At 39.5% G+C, this 24,185-nt stretch overlaps 2 protein-coding genes across 5 annotated transcripts in view; both read right to left on the bottom strand.

Annotated features, from left to right (window-relative positions):
• The window catches only part of hapln3 (hyaluronan and proteoglycan link protein 3), a 14,249-nt gene extending 13,302 nt beyond the window's left edge, over nt 1-947 (bottom strand). Inside the window, exon 1 of the mRNA XM_077567507.1 lies at nt 787-947. The gene's annotated coding sequence lies outside the window, so the exon portion shown is untranslated. The remainder of the gene's footprint in view (nt 1-786) is intronic.
• A 68-nt stretch (nt 948-1,015) lies between these two features.
• On the bottom strand, nt 1,016-23,594 carry mfge8b (milk fat globule EGF and factor V/VIII domain containing b). 4 transcript variants are annotated; one of them, XM_077567502.1, is made up of 11 exons: nt 23,397-23,594; nt 13,902-14,024; nt 13,073-13,204; nt 12,675-12,707; nt 9,554-9,667; nt 8,205-8,386; nt 7,779-7,934; nt 6,728-6,872; nt 4,562-4,764; nt 3,718-3,873; nt 1,016-2,347 (listed from the first exon to the last, which is right to left on the bottom strand). In XM_077567502.1, the coding sequence occupies exons 1-11, from the start codon at nt 23,464-23,466 to the stop codon at nt 2,204-2,206; spliced, it is 1,458 nt and encodes a 485-aa protein (XP_077423628.1). In that variant the 5' UTR covers nt 23,467-23,594; the 3' UTR covers nt 1,016-2,203. The 4 variants fall into 4 exon arrangements, with proteins under 4 accessions (XP_077423628.1, XP_077423629.1, XP_077423630.1 ...); XM_077567503.1 differs by having other exon boundaries at nt 4,562-4,746; XM_077567504.1 differs by lacking the exon at nt 12,675-12,707 and having other exon boundaries at nt 23,397-23,593.
• Nucleotides 23,595-24,185: the final 591 nt, after the last annotated feature.

The following is a 24,185-nucleotide window of genomic DNA, read 5'->3' as shown; positions in this document are numbered from 1 at the left end:
ATTGTTGATTACTGAAAAACGGAATAAGATAGAAACAAACTTTTTTTTCTGATGAAAGATGAGAGTCCAATCTTCATCTATCATTTGGTAGTACGTGTGTTTCCATAGTCCAAACACATCATTTTCTGTGGACCTTGAAAGATCAGTCAAAATGCTTAAATCGGCTGGCACCCACGGCATCCCTTTTCTGAAAACGTCTGGCAGTCAAAGAGTTAACATGAGTTATGAAGCAAAAATCCATCCGTTTTTATTCATCTCAGGGGGGCGGCCATTTTGCCACTTGCTGTCGACTGAAGATGACATCTATGTTGCTCAGGTAACAACCAATCACAGCTTCAGTGAACAGGTGCGCTGTGATTGGTCAGCAGAACGGCCACCCCCACCGTGATGGATAAAAACCGCTGGAACGCAATTATTAACCACGATGCCATATTTAGACTAGCGGTGGCTGCTTAGAACACATCTTCAAAACAAATCATTTGGGTTGACTTCCCCTTCAGGGATTAAAAGCTTTGGTCAGGGGGTGACGGCTGGTCTTACCAAACCTTTTTTGTGTATTAAAGCAATAAACGTAATTTTTGAGGTGGTGTGCAACGGTTTATGTTAACTATAAAAAAGGTAGAACAACAACTTGAACAGTGCAGACTTTGGCAACTCAAGCAAGATAATGTTTTTTTTTATTATTATTATTTTTTATTTCCTGATTCCACTTGACAACGATGAGCTCATTATATTCCTAAAAAGGGATCTGGGGTGTATTTACATATGTGAGCGTTCAACACTTACTTGAATGACCTTCAGAACAGGCTAATGAGGCTGCGAAGATACCTTCAGCAGGATGGCGGGAAGACAGATTAGGCGTGCACGGCGCTCCCTGGGGCTTGTGGGGGGTTAAATGCTAAGCAGCCAAAACGGCCCTCGGTGCTTTCTGCCTTTTGATCTTGTACCTTTTTAAATGGAAAACAGCTGCAATCAGTTGAGCGTTTGAATAAAAAGCACTTTGGAAACAAGTGGATGGGAGTACATTTCAACATTTATTGTTGTTTGTTATAACGATACAAAGGCCAAACATGGGATGTGTCTCAGAAACACTTGACTGGAATCCAATGGTTCCGGTCCAGTATAGCAGGAAAGCACACCAAACACCATAAAAATACATCAACATCATATTTCAATCAATAGAAAACCAGAAGAGGGAAACACGATATATACATGAAAGTGTGGTCAAATGGAAGCATCATTAGTCTGCCACGTTGTTCAGTGTTTGGCGACCTTCCCCCTCATGCATTTTTCACGCCATCGCATTAATACGCATCGTTATCGGAACCAGTGCGGCACAATAGCATAATATTGCACGAGCCCATAATTTATAATTTATGGGGGCGGAGAAGATGTTTGACATGTATAGCGGAGATGGGAGGGGGGGGGGGGTTGCTTTGAGTCTATTGATTTCTTTGTTTACCTCCGCATTGTTCATATCCACGAACATTTTTTTATTTTATTTTATTTTTTTTAAGTATTCCTTTTTAAGTTTCCCCATATATGCAAACACAAATATCAAAAGTGCCATTAAAGTGAATGTGGTAACCACAACAATGAAATGTTTCAGTAGCATGTGATGCAGGTTTGCTAGCATACGACGTTCTGATCTTCCGTCAACGTGGGATAGTAAAAAAAATAATAAAATAACACGAAAGGAGCACAGACAGCAACCTGGCCAAATTTAATGACTGTATGTGGTGATAAGCTAAAACATGTGACTACAAAGCAATTCTTTTGTTTTGTTCTGCTCTGTTTGGCCACCGACTCGGGTGCCTTTGTGATTTAGTGCGTCTGCAGCTTGATAAACCGCAGCAATAATCTGCAAACTCAAGAGACAAACGAGACGGTTGTGAAGGAAGCCAGTAGGACGACGAGTGGAGAGTTTATATACATCACCGGCTTGCAAGGGTCTCGGGAGGTTCTGCAGGCAGCACCAACTACGCAGTGGGACCCTCGGCGGAGGCTGAAGTGGTTAAACATCAGAGCGACCGGACACCAGCCATGAGGACTCAAGTCTTTCACTCACTCTAACCAATGGCGGTGTTTGCTGCCCTCTAGAGCAAAGAACAAGGCAGTGCAGGCACGGGGTGGGGGGGGACGACATCAAGATTGTTAGTGGAGGTAGAGAAAAGAGGAAGGGTCAGTGGGTTTCGGATGGTCGCTACTCGTCGCAGCCCAGGAGCTCCATACGCAGGGTGATGCTCTCGTGCCACTCCCACGGCAAGATGCGCACCAAGCGAGCGAAAAATGGCGGCTCAAACAGGTTCTTTTTGTGGACGTTGTTGTCGCTGTTGCCGTGGAAGATCTGAAAGAGTTGAGAGATAAAACAAACATTTGAAAATGTGTAAGCCGAGTGTCCATAATGGGGAAAAGGTACATAAAAAGTCTGAACCATGAAATATATGAGAGAATATTTTGATTCTTTGTAAACAGACAAACAAACAAACAAAAATTGGGGGCGGAAATCAACTTCAATATATGACTTTTGATTTGTGTCATATTTGATACATCCAGTCACAATGCTTGAAATGCGTACATTTATAATTGTCAAAATATGATAATAAACAAACATATCAAACATTAGTATTTCCAAAAATCAAAGAAATTTCACGCTATTATTAAGTATTTCTCCTTTCTCAATTGGGGCGATTTTGCAAGGTCGCTGGAAAAGCCATCAGATGGGTGATTAGTGTCCTTTAATGGATTATCCATGCAATGCAGTCAGAGTTTTAAAAGGTAAAAAAATAAAAATAAAATTATACTCATGAAATAGAGGGCTCAAAATGTATTGTATTTACGCCAGGCGCCCCCCGCGCGACCCCAACCCACCTCCAGACCCCGCGAGTACGTCCCACGGCCCCGGGGTAAGCGGCGATATTAATATGACACTTTGGCTTTATAGGGTTAAAAAAAAAAATAATAATCTGGTTACAATTTGTATGGCACTTTTCCTAATGCTTAGACAATTTATATTCACAAATGTACTTAATCAAAAAAGCTTGGCAATGTGGATACACGGGTCAATTGTGCACTGCCATCTAGTGGAAGATCATTTAATTGTTCTGCCTTCCCTTGCACACAGGCTACATCATGCCTTGGTGACTGGTCCCAACTCCAAAGACGCGATTTGTCAACTTTGTGTTGATGCAATTAACTAATTTGCTCACCAAAAAGTATAAATACGTTCTATTTCATGTTTTACGTGTCCCAAAAACGTATTTAGACGTTTTTTTTATGCTCGAGCATACAGAAGGCTTTGATGCAGCCTCTCAACTGCAAAGAACGTTGAAGAAATGGTAGTTAGCAGATAGCAGAGCTTAGAAATGAACCAGGTTGGAAAAAACCCTCAATTACTCACAATTTTAAATAGATTTGTGAATATCTATATTCTAGAAAACAGATAGAAATATTCTTTTTTCCTAATGAAAGAAGAGACTTTAATCTTTCTTTTGGCAGGTTTCATGTTTTTTTATAGCAATAGAGCACAATATTCTGTAGGCCTTGCAAAATGAGTCAAAATCCAGTAAAACAGCGGGGAGTGAAGGGGGTTACGTCAGTGAAAATAGCTGGGAGTGAATGAGTTAGAGACCGGCAACAGAAAACAAAAAAGTGGAAAATTTTGATTTAGGCTTCCAAAGTGTATCTAACTAGACTACTTGGTGACTTTGGGCTAACCTTGTCACTATTTGTTGTCTCGTCCTTCACGATGCTCCAGGACTGTCCGTCGTCACTGTGAGCCACTTTGAAGGCGGAGATAAACTGGATGCTGCCAAAGTCTTTGGCTCCCTGTGTGATGATGCCGGTGAGCTTTTTGGGTGATTGTAGATCCACCTGAGCATACACAAGATTTCCCTTTCAAAACAAACAGCGGTAGCAACAGTACTTACAAGCTCTTCTTAACTTTAAGTAGGCTTAAAAGGGAAGTCGAGCCCAATTTATTTTTTGGACAATAATACGTTCTATATGCAGCCCCACTAGCCTAAATACGGTATTATGGTTAATATAGCGCAAGTGGAATGTGAATTGAGCAGCAAAATCCAGTCGTTTTTAATCCATTAGGGTTTAGACTAGTGAGGTCCCATATAACATGTTTAACAACGACTTCCCCTTTAACTCTTTGACTGCCAGACGTTTTCAGAAAAGGGATGCCGTGGGTGCCAGCCGATTTAAGCATTTTGACTGATCTTTCAAGGTCCACAGAAAATTATGTGTTTGGACTATGGAAACACACATACTACCAAATGAAAGATTGGACTCTCATCTTTCATCAGAAAAAAAAAAAAGTTTGTTTCTACCTTATTCCGTTTTTCAGTAATCAACAATAGAAAATGGTTAGTTTCAGCTCTGTTTTGAAATAAACTTTTTTTTAACGTTTTTGGCACTCCTCCATAGGATTTTACTAAACGTTATTTAACGTTTTTGGCAGTCAAAGAGTTAAAAAAAAAAGTTTTTTTTTTTTACTTATTTTTCTTCCCACCACTGAAAAGAGCAATTTTCAGAATGAAGCCTCTCCTCCTACCTGCAGCCACTCCGATTTGCTGTTGGTGGCGGCGGTCCAGGCGTTGGTCTTGCCCTGTTTGTCCAGCCGGGCGTAGTGCGGATACCAGGTGAAGGCCTCGATGCCCCACGTGCGGAAAGAGCTGGAAGCCGTGATCTGCTGGTCCGACACCAGCCGGGACTTCATGCCCATGGGCTCTGAGCAACCTGAAGTGTTTGAGTACACTGAAATTGAGGCCCAGATGGAGAGTGGAATGACAGAAAGAGAAAGGGGGGGGAAAAAAAACAACAACAGGATAATAGATGGGGGAAGCGACGCAGGCCAGCGGGTGATGTTAAGCAGCAGCAAACAGATGACGATGCAGAGAATGAGAAGAGCAGATGTGAAGCCTACAGCGTGCAATCAGGTCACGGATGTACACTTCCGATCTTAAAGTCGCTACGAGCAAGCTTGGAGAAGGCCTCGTCTTATCTAGTACAATTTATCCCAACCTTTACACACAATATTTTTACTTTACATTGACAGAGTTACAAACACTATATACAAAATACGCAAGTTAATTATGCACCTTCTACCATCCACTGGAAGTGTAATGAGTTACACTTCATGGCATAGATCAAGTGGTTCTCAAATGGGGGTACGTGTACCCCTACGGGAGATATTAAAAAATATTTCAAAAGTATATGTAAATATTTCAGGAAAAAAAGAAAAACACATTTCTCTCTGAATAAATAAATAAAAAGAGAAAAAGAAAAATCACATTTTATATAATCAATTTTATATTCAATCTCAGTGTCGTAAAAACCCAGTATCTCCCCCATACCAGATTGGTTCAATCCAACTTGTCATTTGCCACCTAGAATCACCTGTCAGTTACTTGAAAACTTTATTTAAAATTCAGTTAATACTATTTATTTTGGAGAGCTTTACTATTAGTCCAAAGGAAGACAATGTTGATCATTTTTATGTGCACAAAATTAAATTAGTTATTTTTTCTTTTTTTAAGTTATATAAATGTATTTCTAAATAGTTCAAGAGATCACATAAATACAAAGAGTTCCAAAGTAAAAAAATAAAATAAAAATAATTTTCAGACAATGATGGCACAAGCACTCAGTTTTAAGTCTTTTTGTTTTGTTTTTCCAATCGGAAATAGTTTGCGCTGGTTAGGGGGTACTTAGGGGGTACGTCACTGAAAAAAGGTTGAGATCCACCGCCTTAGATAGACAAAGACATTATTTGGAGTAAATAATGTTTCCCGCACTTAATTTGCAGAAATGACATAGTGGTTGGGAATGATTGATGTAGAAAAACAGTAATTTAGTGATTGATAACAGCCAAATGCAATGCCAATAAGGCAAGTAGGATCACTTGAAACCGACTGGACGCTTAGTGTTACGCTTTCCTGCTGCATCAGTGCTTTCAGAACTACAGTATATGTGACCGGGCTGATATATGAATGGCTGTTTGTTTATTATGAGTTCTACAATTGTGTGACCACTAGTCAAGGATGTATTACAGGTCAGCTGCAATTTATCCGACACTCTAATGAGAACAAGTGTGAAAAAGTGTAGTAGGGCGGCTCCCTCTAGTGGTAGGTAAGACGTTAAATGCATTGCATTCATTCTGTGTTGATTTTAAAGTAAAAAAAAAAAAAGATACATTTGAATAGCCTTAGTGTTGTTGGTGTGCACTTGTTTTTGTGAGAACACCTGATTTTGAGTATTAACACCATAAAAGGTTTAGTTGCCCAACTGGAGTGATGCTTTCCCTTTTTCCACCAGCAAAAAATTAAGTTGCCATGCACAAGTCATACAGCGAGCGTCGGAAGTATAGAACAGGCACAGGCGTGCAAGTTGAACTTGAAACGGTCCAGCTGGGACATGATGAGATCCACGCATACAGTGGATAGATGGGAAAAATATATTTAAAAAAACACTTCAAAGAAGAATGCCGCATATTCATTCTGTAAACCATCATCACTTGCATTATTTATGTTGCTAAGTTATGATCATGAGGTTTTGATTCATGCTGTAAGGCAGTCATGGAACTCATGATTGCAAAGTGAGGTCACCTTTTGGCCTACTCAGTTATCAGTTGAATGAGGGAAAATAAAAAGATCCCACAAGGAGGTTGGAAAGCTAGCAAACATCAGCTGACTGTGTGTGTGTGTGTGTGTGTGTTTACCGTTAAGCTCACAGCCCACCAGCTCCATGCGCAGAGTGCACGCCTTACGACAAACCACCGGGATGATGCGAATGTACTGAGCAATGATTGGCGGGTCAAACACGTTGGTCTTTGTGCCGTCATTGTCGACGTTTGCAGAGAATATCTGCGAAAACAAACAATTGTACAAATGTGACCACTGGTGCTTATGTTAAAAAGGAGACATATTATGGAAATTTTAATTATAAATACAATTCCAAATGTAATCACTAGGGATGTTCGATACCACGATACATAAAATTTCCCAAAAAACAATAACAGATTTTTTTTTTATGTAAATGACATGTATATCCATCCCTACTACAGCAAAATTTCCTTAAAATTTAATGAAATTAATGTCAATTATATCGTTTAAATTTATTCATAAGAGTCATTTTACATAGAGTACACAATAAAATGAATTTTACAAAATCAAATAAAATGAAACAACAATAACCCAGTAAGAAATTTAGTAATATCTTCCATGTTAAGAATTCCTCAAGTTGTTTAGTGTGTGATGTTTAATTATATCTTGTTTTGAAATCCATGCTTTTAGTTAAATGCTGTATTTCCGTTTCAAGTTCATTACAAATATAATGCATGTACAAGAGCTATAATTAGCGTCTGCGAGTTCTATTTTTAGCGCCACAGCTCGATGACATTAACAGGCAATTAAGTGCACGGCAAACGTAAATGAGGCAATTAAACACGGCCAAGTTACGTGAGCTACAAACATATATAACACACATTGAACCACAGATATAGACGATATTATTCACAACAGGAGTACTTAGTTATTCTCAGTAACGCACGCGGAAATGGCGCTGCCGCAAGTAATGAAATGAACAAGTGTTACCTTATAAGGAGACACGCAGGATACGAACGAGAGGGAACAAAACTTTTGTTCCCCTCAGTCTTTCTGACCAAAATATGGCCACAAGAGCAATACCTGGCATGATACTCGTCCAACCCTAATAATCACTATGCTAAACAAAGCGCCACGTGGCTCTAGTGATGCGTTGCGTTCTCTTACTTGGTCCTTCCTCTGGTCCTCAGTCCTGTACACGGTGTACGTCTTGCCGTCTAGGCTGGAGGCCACTTTGAAGGCCTTGACGTATTCTGCGGTTCCAACGCGACTGGCGCCCTGCGTCACGATGCCGGTGAGGCGCATCTTGCTCTGCAAATTCACCTGAAAAAGCGTAGTTTTATCTTTGAGATTTGAATCTTACGGTTTAGAAGATTGTTGGGGAGAAATGTTTACTTAGCTGTAAGCTATAAATTGTAAAAATGATACCAAATAAAATCAATAAATATTTTTACTGCGTGGTAAATCTGGGTTACACTTAAATGTTCGCCATAATATTATTATTATTTTTTTTTAGATGTACTAATATATATATTTTTATGTATTCCCAGGAGATAAACAGCCAGCAAAACGAGTATTTTATCTCAGTCTGACCTCCATCCACGGGTTCCTGTCATGGGGGGCGGGGCTCCAGGCGTTCACCAGGCCTTTCATATTGAGGCGCGCCAGCTCGGGGCCCCAGCGCTGCAAGCCCAGGAAAGTGTAGCGGACAGACGAGGCGGAGATCTGGGACTCGGCCACGCCTCCGCCCTCCATGCCGAGCAGAGAGATGCAGCCTGCGGTGCAGGATGAGAAGAGCCCCGTCACTTACTTGGCATTACAGGCAGCAGATGAGATTTTGGGTGAAAAGCTCAACAGCTGTGGTATAAAATTTTTTTTTTGCTCTATGACGCTGGTAGATTTTAAAGTTGTACATTGTCGTTTACCCACAGGAAGTATTGTGGATTACTCTATCCAAGGCGTGAATTTCATTTTACCCATAAGAAGTAACGTAATGTGAATTAATCTGTTGCAGCCTCAAACTATCACCATCTTAAAATTTTTAACACTCTTGACTGTCATGCAAGTGTAAAGAGGCGTTAAAGACAAACTAAAAAAAAAAGTTTAAAATTAAAAAAACATTAAAACAAAATACAAGAAAATAAGAAAATTGAAGTTTAAAATAAATATGACAAACCACCGAGCATTTGTCTATTTTCATATTGTATTCATTTATATTACATTAATATATTGTATATATAATAAATAAAAGTATTACTATATTAACTCATTCACTGCCATTGACGGCTGTAGACGTCAAAAAATTCATTTGAACTATTTCTATTAATTTTCCACTTTTGTTAATAAGATTATGAAAACCTAAAAAAATTATTTTTTTTACTGCACATTTAGAAAAGATATAAAATTTGTGATTAATCGTGAGTTAACTATTGAAGTCATGTGATTAATTACAATTGAAAATGTTAATCGCCTGACACGATTTAAAAAAAGAAAGAAAAGATTATTAAAAATTAGGGGCGTCAGGCGCTTATTTATTTTTAATAAAAAATTAATCACAAATTTTATATCTGTTCTAAATGTACAATAAAAAAATTCTAGGTCTTCAAACTCTTGTTAACAAAAGTGGAAAAAATGTGAAACTAATAGAAATAGTTCAAATAAATTTTTGACGTCTATAGCCGTCAATGGCAGTGAATGAGTTAATATATCATATAATACATATTTTATATTATTCTATAGTCTAACATGCATTTGTCTACTACTCTGCATGGCATTGCTGGAATTTAAAAAAAAATGTGTCTTTTGATGGGACTATTCCCGAGCAGCCTACATGGAAAGCCAAGTTTGCGTTTCTTCTTAAATAGCGTGCACTGACACAGCGCTTTTATCTACAAATCCCAGAAAGTGGGTTGTGGCATCCCCTCAGAACCGCGCACACTTACGCAGCTGACAGTGTTTGCCCACGTAGGGTGACGGGCAGTGGCATTTAAAATCCCCTTCCAGGTCCCGGCAGCTGCCTCCGTTCTGGCATGGCTGTCCGGCGCAGTCGTTCACGTCTGTGGAAGGAAGACGTATCGCATCGGCATCGGGACATACACCATTTCACGCTGTTGGTAGATTAGAGGTTAGTAGATGCCATGCTGATTAAACTGCAACTGTAGTAGAAGGGAATAAGCAGGGGTGCCTTTTATATTAATAATATGAGAGAGAGGATTCAAAACACTACTGTATGCAGATTCTAAGTGGGGGGAAAAAATGTGTCAATGCACTCTTTGTGTGGTTTTGTGATTCATATCCAGCACACGCCCTGTGGAGAAAACAAACCTGCAGACACTGCACTGCATTTTCATTGAGGATGAGTCAAACTGGGTAATCATGCCAGATGAACGCATGTCTGCACCTTCTATTTACACCACTGGATGGCGCCAATGCAGAAAAACTCGTGTGCATTCATCAGAATGTCACATTTCTCAGGCTCCAGTGTGGCTGATGGGGGCTTAAAAACATGCATGTCAACAACCTCAAACTTGAGATGACCACACTTTTTTTTCCATGCATAACGTTGCATTTGGCCCACACAAACAACTGTGGTGGCATCTTGCCAACCACAAGGTGCATCCACATAGTTCCCCCCTCCCCCTCCTCAAAAAAAAAAGTACAGTAGTCATTTGTACTCTATGGACTACGAGGCCTGCAGTTTGACTTCATGCAACTAAACCAACCATTTACATTGAAATGTAAAATATGTATTTAAATAATATCTATAATTGGAATATGCTAAGCTACTTTCTTTTGGGTCAGACTTCCAAAATGTTGGTCAAATTTTGAATTGATTCCACTTTAACAAAGGGGGGCATATTGGACTGATTACAAATCAGATGCAGTCCCCTTCTTTTTCTTTTTTTTTTCCAATGTCATGTCAATTGAATTTAAGAGAGACATACAGACTCCGTATTTTTAAAGCGGGCATAAAGTCAAAAAATGTCTTTGCAATAGAACATTTTATATTCCCTCACTAGTCTCCTTTTACTACCACCGATGTTTCAAGCCCATTTCAAGCCCACTGGCTCAGCTTGCAGAAGTCATGGCTCACAATTTTTCTGCGTTTGGTCACTTGCGATGCACTATAAAAACAGTAACATCGTCAGTATTCATGAAACAAATGTGGGATTTGAAGCTGCCCACTGTGCCCCGATTTAATGACAACGTTCTGCTTTTCCATACTGCACAGTTACAGCTCTAACAACTATATAGAAGCACCGACTGCCCCGGTTCTTCCTCCCACTACAAGAGAATAGAAAAAAATTATACGGCTCCAATCAAAATGCCCACTGTTGCTATGGTAAAGCAACCGAGAGGGGGTGGTGGGAGCTCGAGGCAATATATGGGGAAAAGATCAAACCAAACCACGGTTATTGAATTAAATCTTAAAGGCTTCCAGATGTGAAGTGTTTGGACCGTTCGTCAAGTCCATACAGTTCTATCAAGCAGTTGTGCCTTCAAAAATAGTTCAACAACCACTTGGGAGACATGCAAATAAGATGGATGGATGCATGAACTGTCAAGAGATACACAAACTTAAAATGCCCAGTATGACATGTTGTACTGAGACGCACAATTGTCTTTCCTTTACAAAAAAATATCTTAGCAGCATACTTGATAAAATAGAAGGGAAACAACCTTTCATTTCGAGGCTGCAGTCAACAAAGTGGACGCTTTTGAACCTCCATACTTGTGCATCCCCCCCCCCCGCCCGACCCCAAACACGCATTAGTGGTGATTGCCACAAAGGCTTTTCACATTTGCCAGCGACATCAGACATGCTGCCATGAACGCGAGTCTGACATTGTCGAGAGGGCAGACTTAATTTGCCGTTCCGCCTCCACATTCAATTTCTTCCGCCCGGCAACAGAAGAGCCGCTGACGCGCTAAGCGCTAAGCATCCATCGCTACTTCCTGTTGGCTGGGAGTCCAAGTCATCCAGATATTTATAGCACTCTTTGGATTTTTCTTCTTCTTCTTCTTCTATTAGTTATATAAAAAGATATGTCTGTTTTTCCTTCTTTTCTTACCATTTCTGATGTCCCCAATTTAGCAATATAATGAAATTACCTTAATCACATCTAATCAGGATTGTATCTATGGTTGCGTTTGTGTTAATCAAACAAGAGGCTGCGAGTTGTCAATGTGTAAAAGCAACGCAGGAGGTAGCGGCCATCAGCCGACACACCAACAAATTAGATGGCCCCTAAACAGTCACAACACAATGTGGAGCTGTTACTGCTCCCCCCCCCTCCCTCCTAGTATCAAATGACCTTAACAAGGTACCATACTATGGAGAAGCAAAACTGCCAAAATTAAAAATAAATAAATGACTAAATAAATAAATGACTAAAAGTGAAAATGAAATAGATATATCCATAAATAAAAGTAATAATAATACAAAAATAAAAACAGAGATTGAAAAAACTAAAAATAAATGTCAAAGTAAATACAAAAATAAATATATAAAGAAAATTAAATACCGATCAATATATATATATTATATATATATATATATATATATAGATATATATTTTTTTAATCTTGTTAATTTTTGTATTTATTTTCACTTTTATTATATATTGCTATTTTTATTTTCATTTATATTACATTTTTGGGATTTCATTTTTGAGTTATTTGTTTATATCTGTTTTTGTTTTCACTTTTCGTCATTTATTTAGTCATTTATTTAGTCATTTATTTATTTTGAATTTTGGCAGTTTTGGTCCTCCATACCATACAACAACCCCTGTGGTGTTGGGAGTTACTACCGCCGCCACGGTAGCCCTTTCATTGCCGTAGTACAATTTAAAAATATCAATTGGCTGCCTAAAAAAGGCAAAAACTTCTGAAGTGGTGATTTTGTGGGGTTTCAGTGTTAAGGAGGCTTCTCCTCTACTGGAAACAAGGAGAGATGCAGCATGCCCGTGCGTGCAAGCAGATAGTTGATCTAGATACTGAAGACTTGGCGAGGTAAAGCAACACGCACACGCACTTTATGGGTTTCACTACTACGGTTACCTGTTCTTGAGCTTAAATCCGCCCCATAGACACCTAAAAGGATAAAAAGGCAAAACATGATCAAACGTAACAAGCCCCATTTGGCCCCACGTGTTCCTTCATTGTCATTTTGCAGAGCGTCAAGCAAGCAAACAGCGGCCATATGGCTGCGCTTGTGTCCACAAGACATTCCGAAGAGCCTAGCGTCCATGCCATCCCTGAGTGAAGCTCACATAAGGTCTGGCGCCGACGCTCATGTCAGCTGTCACTTAACAGGTGGGCCTGCTTTCAAATGATTTGCATCGGATTCGGTAATGACAGTCGATGTCACATTTCATCCATTTGGCGCCCCCGCAGCGGGATTTACAACTCTTACGAGGTTAAATAAATAAATGAATTAGCGTGGCATGCGCACTCACTGTTTTGACAGTGGACACCCTCAAATCCTGGCTGACACTTGCAGACGTACTCGCTGAAGACGTCGCCGCGGCGCGAGTGGCCCGTCGCTGCGCATATGCCGTCGTTCTTGCACGGGTTGGGCTTACAAGGACCTTGTAAAAGAGAAGATGAGGCAAGTTCAACAACAATTCAAGAGCATGACTTTTAAATAGCATTATTTAAAATCATAACTTTATCACGTTATGAATTTTTAAATGAGCAATCAATTCTTTCATTAACTCTGACTGCCAGACGTTTTCAGAAAAGGGATGCCGTGGGTGCCAGCCGATTTTAAGCATTTTGACTGATCTTTCAAGGTCCATAGAAAATTATGTGTTTGGACTATGGAAACACACATACTAGCAAAAAAAGATTGTACTCTCATCTTTCATCAGAAAAAAAAAGTTTGTTTCTACCTTATTTCGTTTTTCAGTAATCAACAATAGAAAATGGTTAGTTTCACCTCTTGTTTTGAAACAAACGTCTTTTAACGTCTTTGGCACTCCTCCATAGGATTTTACTAAACGTTATTTAACGTTTTTGGCAGTCAAAGAGTTAAAAAAAAAAAACAATTCTAATTAAGGCTCTATTTTGAGCCAACATTCAGTTTGGTAAATTTATGGATTACACAAATGAATTCCCAAAATTACTTACCATGGCAAGTTTCACAGAATTTTGTAACTCATTCATAAGACAAGAGCTGTATCAAAAATTCTCTCTATAAAGACTGCAAGTGATGTACATTTAGCCAAAACGAGGGAATCAAAATATTAAAAACATTTTATATGACTACACAATAGTAAATGTCACCTTTCTCAGTCTCGTTGCATGTTTCTCCAGTGAAGCCGTCGGGGCAGATGCACATGAACGGAGCTCCTTGTCTTGTCACGCATGTTCCTCCATTAGAGCAAATATTCACCTTGCACAGATCACCTGCATAGAAAGACAAGCAGATCAAAATCCCTTCATACTGGCTGCTATAAAGCGTCTTTTCTCCCCAGGTCGCTGTTCCCTACAGGCACACCTGTGCAATAATCATGCTTTCCAACCAGCACTTTCATATGCCGCACCTGTAAATTGGATGGATTATTTGGGCAAAGATGATATGCTCACACACAGATTTTAACAGATTTGTGAACAATTTTTTTTGTAGTAGTAGTAATCATGAGAAAACGGAAGCAAAAACAAAAGTGTAGGTAGCTACTAAATAGCACCAACCAGCAGATGGCGCAACTAGTTACGACCTTGTCTATTTTACTGACCGACTCAAGAGAGGAAGAAGTGAATGGTTCACAAGGAGGTTAAGTCAGCACTTCATTGCATTTCCACAGGATTGTTGTTGGCTTTCACAAATCTTTTTTTTTTTTTTTTTTATCGTGTGAAGTTCTTAGTGAACTTACATTTTCCCTTCATTACTTGACGTGCTACAAAGCAGAGAAAGTAAAGTGCCGCAATTTGAACGCGATGGCCTGAACAGCTGAGTAATGTCAACCACAGTGTAAACATAATACAAAGACTGGAAGCGTCCATGCCGCACCAACGTGACAATCTGGCAGCTCTCCACTCTTGTAGTCAAACAGGCAGCATGCGAGTAATGGAAACTTGGCAGCGATGGGGAATCTAGCAGCTTTCAAAACGAGTTGAAAAGCTGGAGACAGAGGTGGAAGTTGTGTACTGAGGACCAACCAATTTGTGAACATAATCCAACAGTTGAGTTGAAAAGTTGTCAAGAGTTTTTTTTTTCTGGGGGGGGGGGGGGGGTTCCCCCAGTGAGCAAACTTTAATAAAAAAAAATTCCAGGGTCAGCATCATAAAAATGCACAGATAATGTTAAGTAGGCTGTAAACTGTTAGTATTGTTGGGGCTGATCAACAATTAATAAATAAATAAATTAAAATAACAGATCAACAATCCCAAAAACAAATGAATAAAACAACTGAACATGGCAACTTGTTCAAGGGCAAATGGACAATGAATGAACGACTAAATGACGCTAAAATAAAAGTATGTCTGACAGACACAAGAAGTATAAATATGTTATTTACGTTAACGTCTGCTTAAATGTGTGTACAAAATGAATATTACAAATATATATGCGGCCAGATATGCTGCAACTATTTCCAGTTTTGTTAACTTTACTATTACTTTTGGCATTGAATTATTATTATTTTTTAAAATCTTTCAAAATCATTGAATTTCTTTCCAGAAAAATTAAGTTGAACTCCAATTATACACAAGATTCCAATTTAGTTGGTTCCAGTCTAGTCTATTTAGAGGAAGTCCATATAGAGTATGAGAGAAACATGCAAACATGAAGACAGGAAAGACCAAGTTAACAATTACAATTCACATAATTGTAAATGAGGTTGGACCGCGAGTGTAAAATTGATGGTTTTGCGCTTCCGTGCCGCCGAAACATGCTAAAAATGTGCTCTCACAGCTTTTGCCGCCTCACCTCCATCAAAACAGACTTGAAAGTAGTACACGTTTAAAATTTTAGAAACCCAAAATAAAGTTTCGCAGACATGTCATTCTCAGGCCAATTTTGGAACGTTGCCACTTTGTCCGAGTCGTATACTCCTTCCAAACTGCATCGTGAGATAATCTAATTACATTGGCTGTAATTAGAAGTGCTAAGTGCAGCCCACTATTTTAATCTTATGCGTAAAAATAAGGCGCAGTCAACAACATGGGTAGATTTAATTGTAATCCATTTAGGCACATGAGAGCCAGACGAGGGTACTTAAGGGAATGAACTGTGCTTTCAATTTGGGATTTTGTGTTTAATGGAGCCGCAACCTTAAAGCTGTTTGATATTTGCGAGGAGACTTGGGCAGACTGAAATCAGACTTCTGAATAGCAAGTGGCAAAAGTTGAGCAAATAAGTAATAAGCGCGGTATGGAGATTTGTGACGCATCAGTCAAGGCGGTCGACCATGAGACGGCGGTCAAACCACCGAAGCCTCCCGGAAAATCCCAGTTATGGTGCCAGCGCTGGGATAAGCGTGTCAAAGTAAACAAAATGGAGCAGATAGGAGGAGAAATACTTTTCCTATCTTGTCCTTGAGCACAAAGGTTTCGGTGCCGTGTTCATGAGGCGGAAGACAACGCTAAAGTACTGTTGTGGTTTCCCTCCTCTTTGAAGACTTCTCCCAACATTATTGCTTCAAAGTGCTCTGACGGACATTTTAACTGAAAACTAGCAGAAAGGAAGTTGACCTCCGTCCGCACTTTTGGTAACGCAATTACTCAGCTCAATATGAACTCTGGCTTCGAAAAACAAGTTCAGAACATGCCATTGACTCATCAATTCACTCCCAGGCAATTTCACTGAAGCAAACCCCTTCGCTCCCGGCTGTTTTCCCACAGAATGTTGTGTTCTATTGCTATAAAAAGAACCAACCAAAAGAAAGATTAGAGTCTCTTCTTTCATCGGGAGAAAAAAAAAAAAGTATATTTGTATCCCTTTCCGTTTTGCAGCAATTAGCATTAGAATATAGCCAGGTTCGATCATTATTCATATTCCTGTTGAAAACACTGGCAAAAAAAAAAGCTTGTTGCAACATGGCCCTTGGCTGATCTTATACTCTGCTGCCACCTGCTGGACGGTTTTTTGTAATAATTACCATTGCTTTAAGCAACCTCTTCATGTTAGAAGCGGCATCAAAGCCGTCTGTATGCTCTTGCATAAAAACAAAAATGTATTAATACGTTTTTGAGAGTGAAGTACAAAGTATTAAACATATTTACACATTTTTGGGGTTTGAATGAGTCTTTAAGAGTAATATATAAAAAAAAAAATTAAAAAACAATTGAGAATTTTTCTTTTAGTTAACTCATTCACTGCCATTGACAGCTATAGACGTCAAAAATTTATTTGAACTATTTCTATTAGTTTGAATTTTTTTTTCCACTTTTGTTAACAAGAGTATGAAAACCTAGAAAAAATGTATTGTACATTTAGAACAGATATAAAATTTGTGATTAATCATGACTATTAAAGTCATGTGATCAATTACAAAATTTAATCGTCTGACGCCCCTAATTTTTTTCATAATATTTTCTTTTTTGTTTCATTAACTTAATTATTTAAACTCAAGGTTAATCACAAATTGTATATCTGTTCTATATGTACAATACATTTTTTTCTAGGTTTTCATACTCTTGTTAACAAAAGTGGGAAAAAAATGGGAAACTAATAGAAATAGTTCAAATGAATTTTTGACGTCTATAGCCGTCAATGGCAGTGAATGAGTTAATCAATGAAATGCATTTAAATTGCCATCCCTAAAACAAACCAAGTAAAGCTTTTCATTCCATTAGCCTAAGAGCATAATTTTAACTTTGAATAATTTTATATTTTAAACTGTCACAATTGCAGTAAAAACTACCAATATGCTTGCTGAAAATCCACCCTACCTGACATCTGTGTAGATTCTCAGTCAACCAGTTCATAATAATAATCCCCAAAAGTTGAATCGGGGCAAGTGGGCTCTAAGTTTTTGTTAAATGTCACGTTTTCCCCGGGTTTCCAAAACGCTAAAATGACTCGAGCAAAAATGCTATTAAGATAATCCTTTTTAAATAAATCTGTTCCAGTATCTACAAGAACACATCATCGACTGTAATGACTTCCTGTTTTCAACCGTTTGATCTGCTTTGCAAACATTGTGTCATTCTCTTTGGGTTTCCGGTGGACTTTAGCACAGCAAGCTTGTTTTGTAGACATGTTTAGATTTTCACTTAGAAATAAAAAAAAAAAATTCAAGTGTTATTATTGAGTTTCGAATGGCACTCCAAAAATAAGTTTAAAAAAAAAAAAAAAAGTCTTGAAATGTAATCAGCTAGGCCTGGAGCGTTACATATTGTGGTTGGAACAACCTCACCAAGTGCCCGGGGTTGATTTGAAGCGCAGCGACAGATTGGGAAGTCATGAGAGGTTGTGCTTGGCAGAACAATTCTTTCCCACGGGGCACTGTGCCGTCCCCCGCTCACAGTGAGTCATGGTCTACGCCTCGGCCCGACCCAGAGGGTCTAACGTGATTTCGCAAAACGTAATCCTGAAGGAATGAGGAGCGAAGTGGGCAGTCACGTGACGCTGAGGAAGAAGACCACAAGGACAAGAGCGCTTGGGACGTCGAGACTAAAAGGGAGTGAAAATGGAAGGATTATCCAGAGTTGGTCTGATGTTGTCACCGTGTTTACTCTTCAGGGAATGAAAGTGAAACGTGGATGTCTCTCATCCAGGTGCAAACTGCCAAAACTATAATTCATCATTTTAAAACCGTAGCTAACCGTAACCATGTTTGGAGCCGAGCATCTTCCACTATAACGCCAAACTCTTTGAAGTGATTGAGTGCTAGTGTAAAGGGACGTGATTTGGAGGGAAATGTCACAATCTGTACAAAAATAAATATATAATACAGTAGACTACATTTGCATTTAATTTGAATGAACTCTTAAAATTTAAAGATGGTTTTTGATTAACCTCGCAAGCCAGATTGATAAGAAGTTTTTTTAAACATTATCAATTTGAGACTTCACTCAGCAGATCTGTTCGGGAAAGGAGGGGCTTGCTGTACAATACTTCCAGCTGATTGGACGATGCAATATCTTTGCACATTTGCTTTGACCCGATCAAGGTAATGAATGAAAATCTTATCTTCCATCTCATTTTAGGGAGGGGCTGTACAAAGATCTTTACCAGGTAAAAAATGTACGAAGCACCTCTCGCTGTTCAAACTCAACAAGGAAACGGTGAGTAATTACTCAAATTAATAAAGAAATTTACATACAGACTAACTCAGGGTTAGCATGCTGATATTTTACTTATGCAGTGGAACCTCGAAGTTTGAGCGTCTCGGAACTCGTACAAATCGGACTTCAACCCAAAAATCGGAGTAAAAAATGCCTCGCAGTTTAAACTCTTTTTCGGAGTTCGAACACCCAAGCAAAGCAAGCTAAGCCGAACGTACCTTGAAAACGGGTGGCCGAGTGAAGCAGAGCAATGCCGATTGCTCACGTTGCGGTCGTTGAGACGATGTGCACTGCTCGATTCCAGTTAGATCGTGAATGCCCCCCAGACGGGCTCCATACTCGCGAGTGCATTTGGATTTTTCCACAACAATTTTCTTTGCCTTGGGCCCAAAGAAAGACAACTGTGCCAGTTAGCCTTGGCTGTTCAACAACGCGCCTGACGTTAAACAACGCACGCAAGGACCGCTTCGTAGTCAATATGCCCAATGTCAAACACACAAACTCTGAACTATAGCTAGCATTAACATAGCATTTATCTTTCACTGATGCCATCACACCACAACAAAAAAGGTAAGGTATTTTCATTGTTTAAATACTGTACAGGGTGTGAAAGTATAAAACATAAATAGAAATTAAAATAGGAATTTTCTCTTTTTGGAGCTTGGGAACTGATTAATTGCATTTACATTATTCAGGGATGTGATTTGACCAAAGTGAAATTATCTGAAAATTTAGCTGGGGGTCTGGGGGCTCATGGGTTTTCCGTGTTTTTAAGTACTTTCAATGCACTCACATGACAAAGAAATAGACAAAACAACAGCATAAATTTTCAATGTATATTGAACTATCCCATATAAAATGGCAGTTTTAGTCAACTCAAAATCAGTCACATTCAAAAACATTGGACTGCCTTTGCTTTTAAAAACTATCACTGAGAATATCATCATATCTAACTAATGTGATTACTAAGTTAACACATAAATAATGTTGAAGAGTTCAAATTTCATGAACAAATAATTGTATCATGACCAAATGAAAAGTAACTCATATTAGAGCATACCACAAATGTCTTTGTTATAGCAGAAGATGTTATCTGTCGGAGTCATGTGCATACACAATGAACTACAAAAAAAATAAAAAATAAAAAAAATTTTTTTTTGGGGGGGGGGGGATAAAAAAAAAAGCGGAATTCCGCGAATTAGCGGAAAAATCACATCCCTGATTATTTCATATGGGGAAAAAAATGTTTTGGAGGTTGAACAATTCGGACTTTGAACACTTGGCAGGAACTAATTATGTTCAAACTTCAAGGTACCATTTGTACAACTATTGTTATTTTTTTGTTAAAGGATTTGGTGAGAGAAATAGCTGTTGAAAATCAAGAAAATTTGCAATTTTTGTCCAAATTTTCCGTCCAGACTGAAAAGAACCAAGAAGTGATGCAGCAAGCTAGATCTTCCCCCCCGAGTCTTGAATCGGACACCTGAGGTCTGACAGGAGTTGCCGACATTGCAATCTGGACTCCAAGACTGGGGCCTTTTACTTTGAATTTTCTGCTGACAGTAAGTACCGGTACGGTACGAACTTTGCACACAGTAGCCGTTTTGCCCAAATTGCTCCGTCATGCACACACTTGCATGTGTGCGTAAGAGCCTGGCAGGGAGTGTGGGAACGCTACTCGTCTACAAAAGGTGCGAACACAGCCCGCGCGATCACACTAGCGGTCCTGGTGGCGGGTGCAGTCGCACCTCTGAGGAGGCGGAAGCGGGCGCGAACAACGTATGTGAGGAAGCAGCAGAGAGCCTCAACTAACCCCAGCCTGTCTATTAGCAGGCTCAGCGGGGCTCCAGCTGCAGGTGAGCTTTGTGTAATCTGTAAGTGCTGCTCCAGAGCTGCACAGCCATCTGCTGCAATGCTTTAAAAAAAAAACACACATTAGAGCCAGCTGCTAAAAATACACGCAAGCGTCACACATCGTCAACAAAACAAGCTCACTCACTGAATGCAACTGAGCCACAACTGTCAACAATTGTGTCATTTCTGACACATTTTGACAGTATTTGCCTCCTGTAAATGTACTTTTTTTCTCTCGAAAGGATCATTCTTGCTCTGCTATAAGTGTAAAATATTCAACATGTCAGATTGGAAAATGCAAGATATCAAGAGGCCTAAATTAGAAGACAGTCCATGTTCCAATGAATCATTGAAGCTATTTTAAATTTAAATGTGCTGGTGGGGCAATCTATCATATCTTGGTGGAGATTGCATTTGGGGGGGAAAAAAAAGTTAATCTTCCCCCCTTTCAATCTATTATCTCTTACTCAGTGAATTCAGACACAATCAGTGAATCGGACATACAATTTAGAGCAGTGGTGTCCAAACTCGGTCCTCGGGGGCCGGTAGTCCCGCAGGTTTTGGATATTTCGCTCCTCCAACACAGCTGAAGCTCATCAGCAAGCTCTGCATAAGCATGATAACGACCTTGTTGATTGGAACAGGTGCGTTGGAGCAGGGAAACCTCAAAAACCTGCAGGACTACCGGCCCTCGAGGACCGAGTTTGGACACCACTGATTTAGAGTAACCACGCAGATTTTCATTTTAATGAAACTTGGTGTACTGGTTGACAGTGATGGCACAACGCTAAAGCTTAAATTTTAGGCCAATCGGAGCTGCGGACGAATTTTGACTTTTTTTTGCAAAAAGGGGCGTGGCCGCCTTCCAGAAACTGCTGGGTCAATCTAAAAAGGTATTGTTGGAAATTCAATGATTCCAAATATAAGATTGGTGCATATTTTAGGTACTTGACCTTTTAACCTCGAATTTGTGGATCACATGACCTTAATAAAAGTTTTCATGATATGAAATCTCACTCACAAGCAACCAATAATATCAAAGTATCAATACCATCATGAACTATCTTTGAATATCTGCATTAGTGCGCATAAAGTAAAAGATGTGAAGGGTCACCACGAGCCAGGCATGAGACTAAATTTGGCCTCAGTTCACTCGACTGCCTAATGAGTTTCTTGCTGAGGGAAAAAAACGACCTAACAAGAAGGCCAGCTTCCACCTGGCTCACCTCATATCGGTTAGATAACCTGCTAGGTCATCTTCAGCCCCAGTCGCTCATGACTCACGCACACACACACACACACACTGTAAACATTTTGCAGCTGGGAGGGACCACAACAAAGTTCTCTGGAGTCGGTTGGGCACATTTAGTTAGAGTGGGAGGTTCATTGACGTCTGTGTTGGCTGGAGCCTGCAAAGTGACTCAATGCCGAGGTCAGGCAGCGGGGCCGCACCTACGCGTTGTCTCTCAATGCGCTGTGAGGGACAAACATGTTTGGATTGGCATTCTCAAGATCCGGCGCAATGCACTGTGTTCCATTTCCCCACAGGAAATAGTTTCAAGTCTATTAATTTGGTCCAGGCTCAAAGTCTCACTATCTAAAACCATAAATCAATGTTTGAATACAAATTTTAACATTCCAAGCTGAAGAAAAAAAAAAATACTTTCATTTTCCAACAGCCTCTCTCGGGCACTTGCGATGAAACAAGAACAGTATTCTTTCATAGCATAATTTGCATTATTTAAACAATCACACTGGACTACATGCGTTTCCTAAAAAGAAGATAAACTACTGATATTATAATAAAATATGACATATTCACTATTGAAATGTTTCTTTTGTATTTGATTGCATACAATATTCAAATCAGGGATGGATAACTGCCAGCTTGTGAGTTGCATGCAGCCTTTCCGTTTCCCATCCCTGATTTTTTTTTTTTTACATTTATTGGAATATTTATTTACTACCATAATAAGTTGTTTGTTTGTTTTTAAATCCATCTTCAATTGTGTTTGTGCTCAATCCTGTTGCAGGTTAACTGGAGTTTATCCTAGCAGACATGAAATGGCAATTGCAGTTCCAATGAGTCCAAAAGTTGAATTCAACACGAGCTGGAATATGTGTGAGGAGGAAAATGGAAGCCGGTGAGGAAAAGAACCAGGCCATTTTTTTTTTATTCCATCAGTCTAAATGTATTTGATGCATTCAAAAGCAAACAAAGCCAGATGCCACTGGCATGACGTTAACGCTGGACAAACATAATGGCTCATCATGTGATTTGAAAGGGGTCACGATACGCGACAACTGCCTCTGGGTGGACTTTCTAACACCATTCCCTGAAAAGGGAGCAGGAAACTCTTGACTATTGCTTGATTTTGTTTTTGAAGACCAATCGGTAACTGCTTTTTCCGAGTCAGAAAAATGTCACTTAAATCTCGCATTCCCACTGCACGCTCACACGACCGTAGCTTGGATTTCAGCACCAAAGAGTTGAATTAGAGGTGTCATTTGAACCAAAAGTAACATTAAACCATCACTCAAGCCTCAGTCTCAACATTCTTGAAGAAAGACAAAAGAAGAGCTCAAGAAACTGTATATTGGCGAGTCAGCAAACAATTGGCCGTCGTTGGCGGTTCAAACTGTCATCAACCCGCAATAAAAACAAAAAAGGAGGGGGTGAAGTGAACTACTTACCGTTCACTCCGGGCAAGAGTCGAGCTGTGAAAAGTTGCAGCAAGACGAAAAAAAGCGCCTGCTGTTTCATTTCTGCCAAGATATCAGAGCGTGTGGTGGTGCTACGTTTACTTGAAAACACTAGTGGGAACGGCAGTCGACTGCTCGTATTTGTCCTCCTTGCTACACATGAAGCTCGCGCCTATGAACTTGGAAGCACCAGGCTTATATAGAGTGGGGCACGTGCGTATCCACGGTCAGCCAATCACGAGCCACGCTTTACATGGTAGCCACACCCCCAAAGCGCCTTGTCTCCACTGTTGAGAGGAAAAATGCACAACGTACAGGATACTTTATGGTTGGATCACGTGTCGTGTCGGTGCTGGTGCAGAAATATATGGAATGTCAATGTATATGTGTTGAATAACTGCAGGGTCAAAATGAGCTATCTTAAACCAGAAATTAGAATTACTAAAATTGAAGAAAAAGCAAAACACATGCATTCTCCCATGAGATATGCTGAGGACTCACAACATCTTATTGGTTCGCTGCGTCCATGTGAATGTTTAAAAGAGTATCGATGAGTGGATTGATATGCTTACAGTTACATGCAACTAGGTCGTTTCTACTTGGCGCATTAATCAATAGGGTCACAAATACATTACAATAATACCCAGGGTTATTGGTGTTGTACTGTATGTGTACACCCCCACATAATATTGTCATGGTAAAAATGTTCTCGTCTTTTTTTAATATAGAAGAAAAATCATCTTTATTTGCCATGTAAATACAATTTGACTGTTGCATTTG

The sequence above is a fragment of the Vanacampus margaritifer genome, chromosome 6, assembly GCF_051991255.1.
Source record: "Vanacampus margaritifer isolate UIUO_Vmar chromosome 6, RoL_Vmar_1.0, whole genome shotgun sequence".
Taxonomy (NCBI): domain Eukaryota; kingdom Metazoa; phylum Chordata; class Actinopteri; order Syngnathiformes; family Syngnathidae; genus Vanacampus; species Vanacampus margaritifer.
Note: the sequence above shows the minus strand (reverse complement) of the source record. Positions and strands in the feature narration are given on the sequence as shown.

Excerpts from the sequence above, each read along its gene's own strand:
- mfge8b (XM_077567502.1), bottom strand. The coding sequence starts at position 23,466 with ATGAAACAGCAGGCGCTTTTTTTCGTCTTGCTGCAACTTTTCACAGCT. Across the intron at positions 9,668-12,674 it reads GGATTTAAGCTCAAGAACAG|ACGTGAACGACTGCGCCGGA; the intron begins GTAACCGTAGTA and ends TTCCTTCCACAG. Across the intron at positions 3,874-4,561 it reads GCAAATCGGAGTGGCTGCAG|GTGGATCTACAATCACCCAA; the intron begins GTAGGAGGAGAG and ends GTGTATGCTCAG.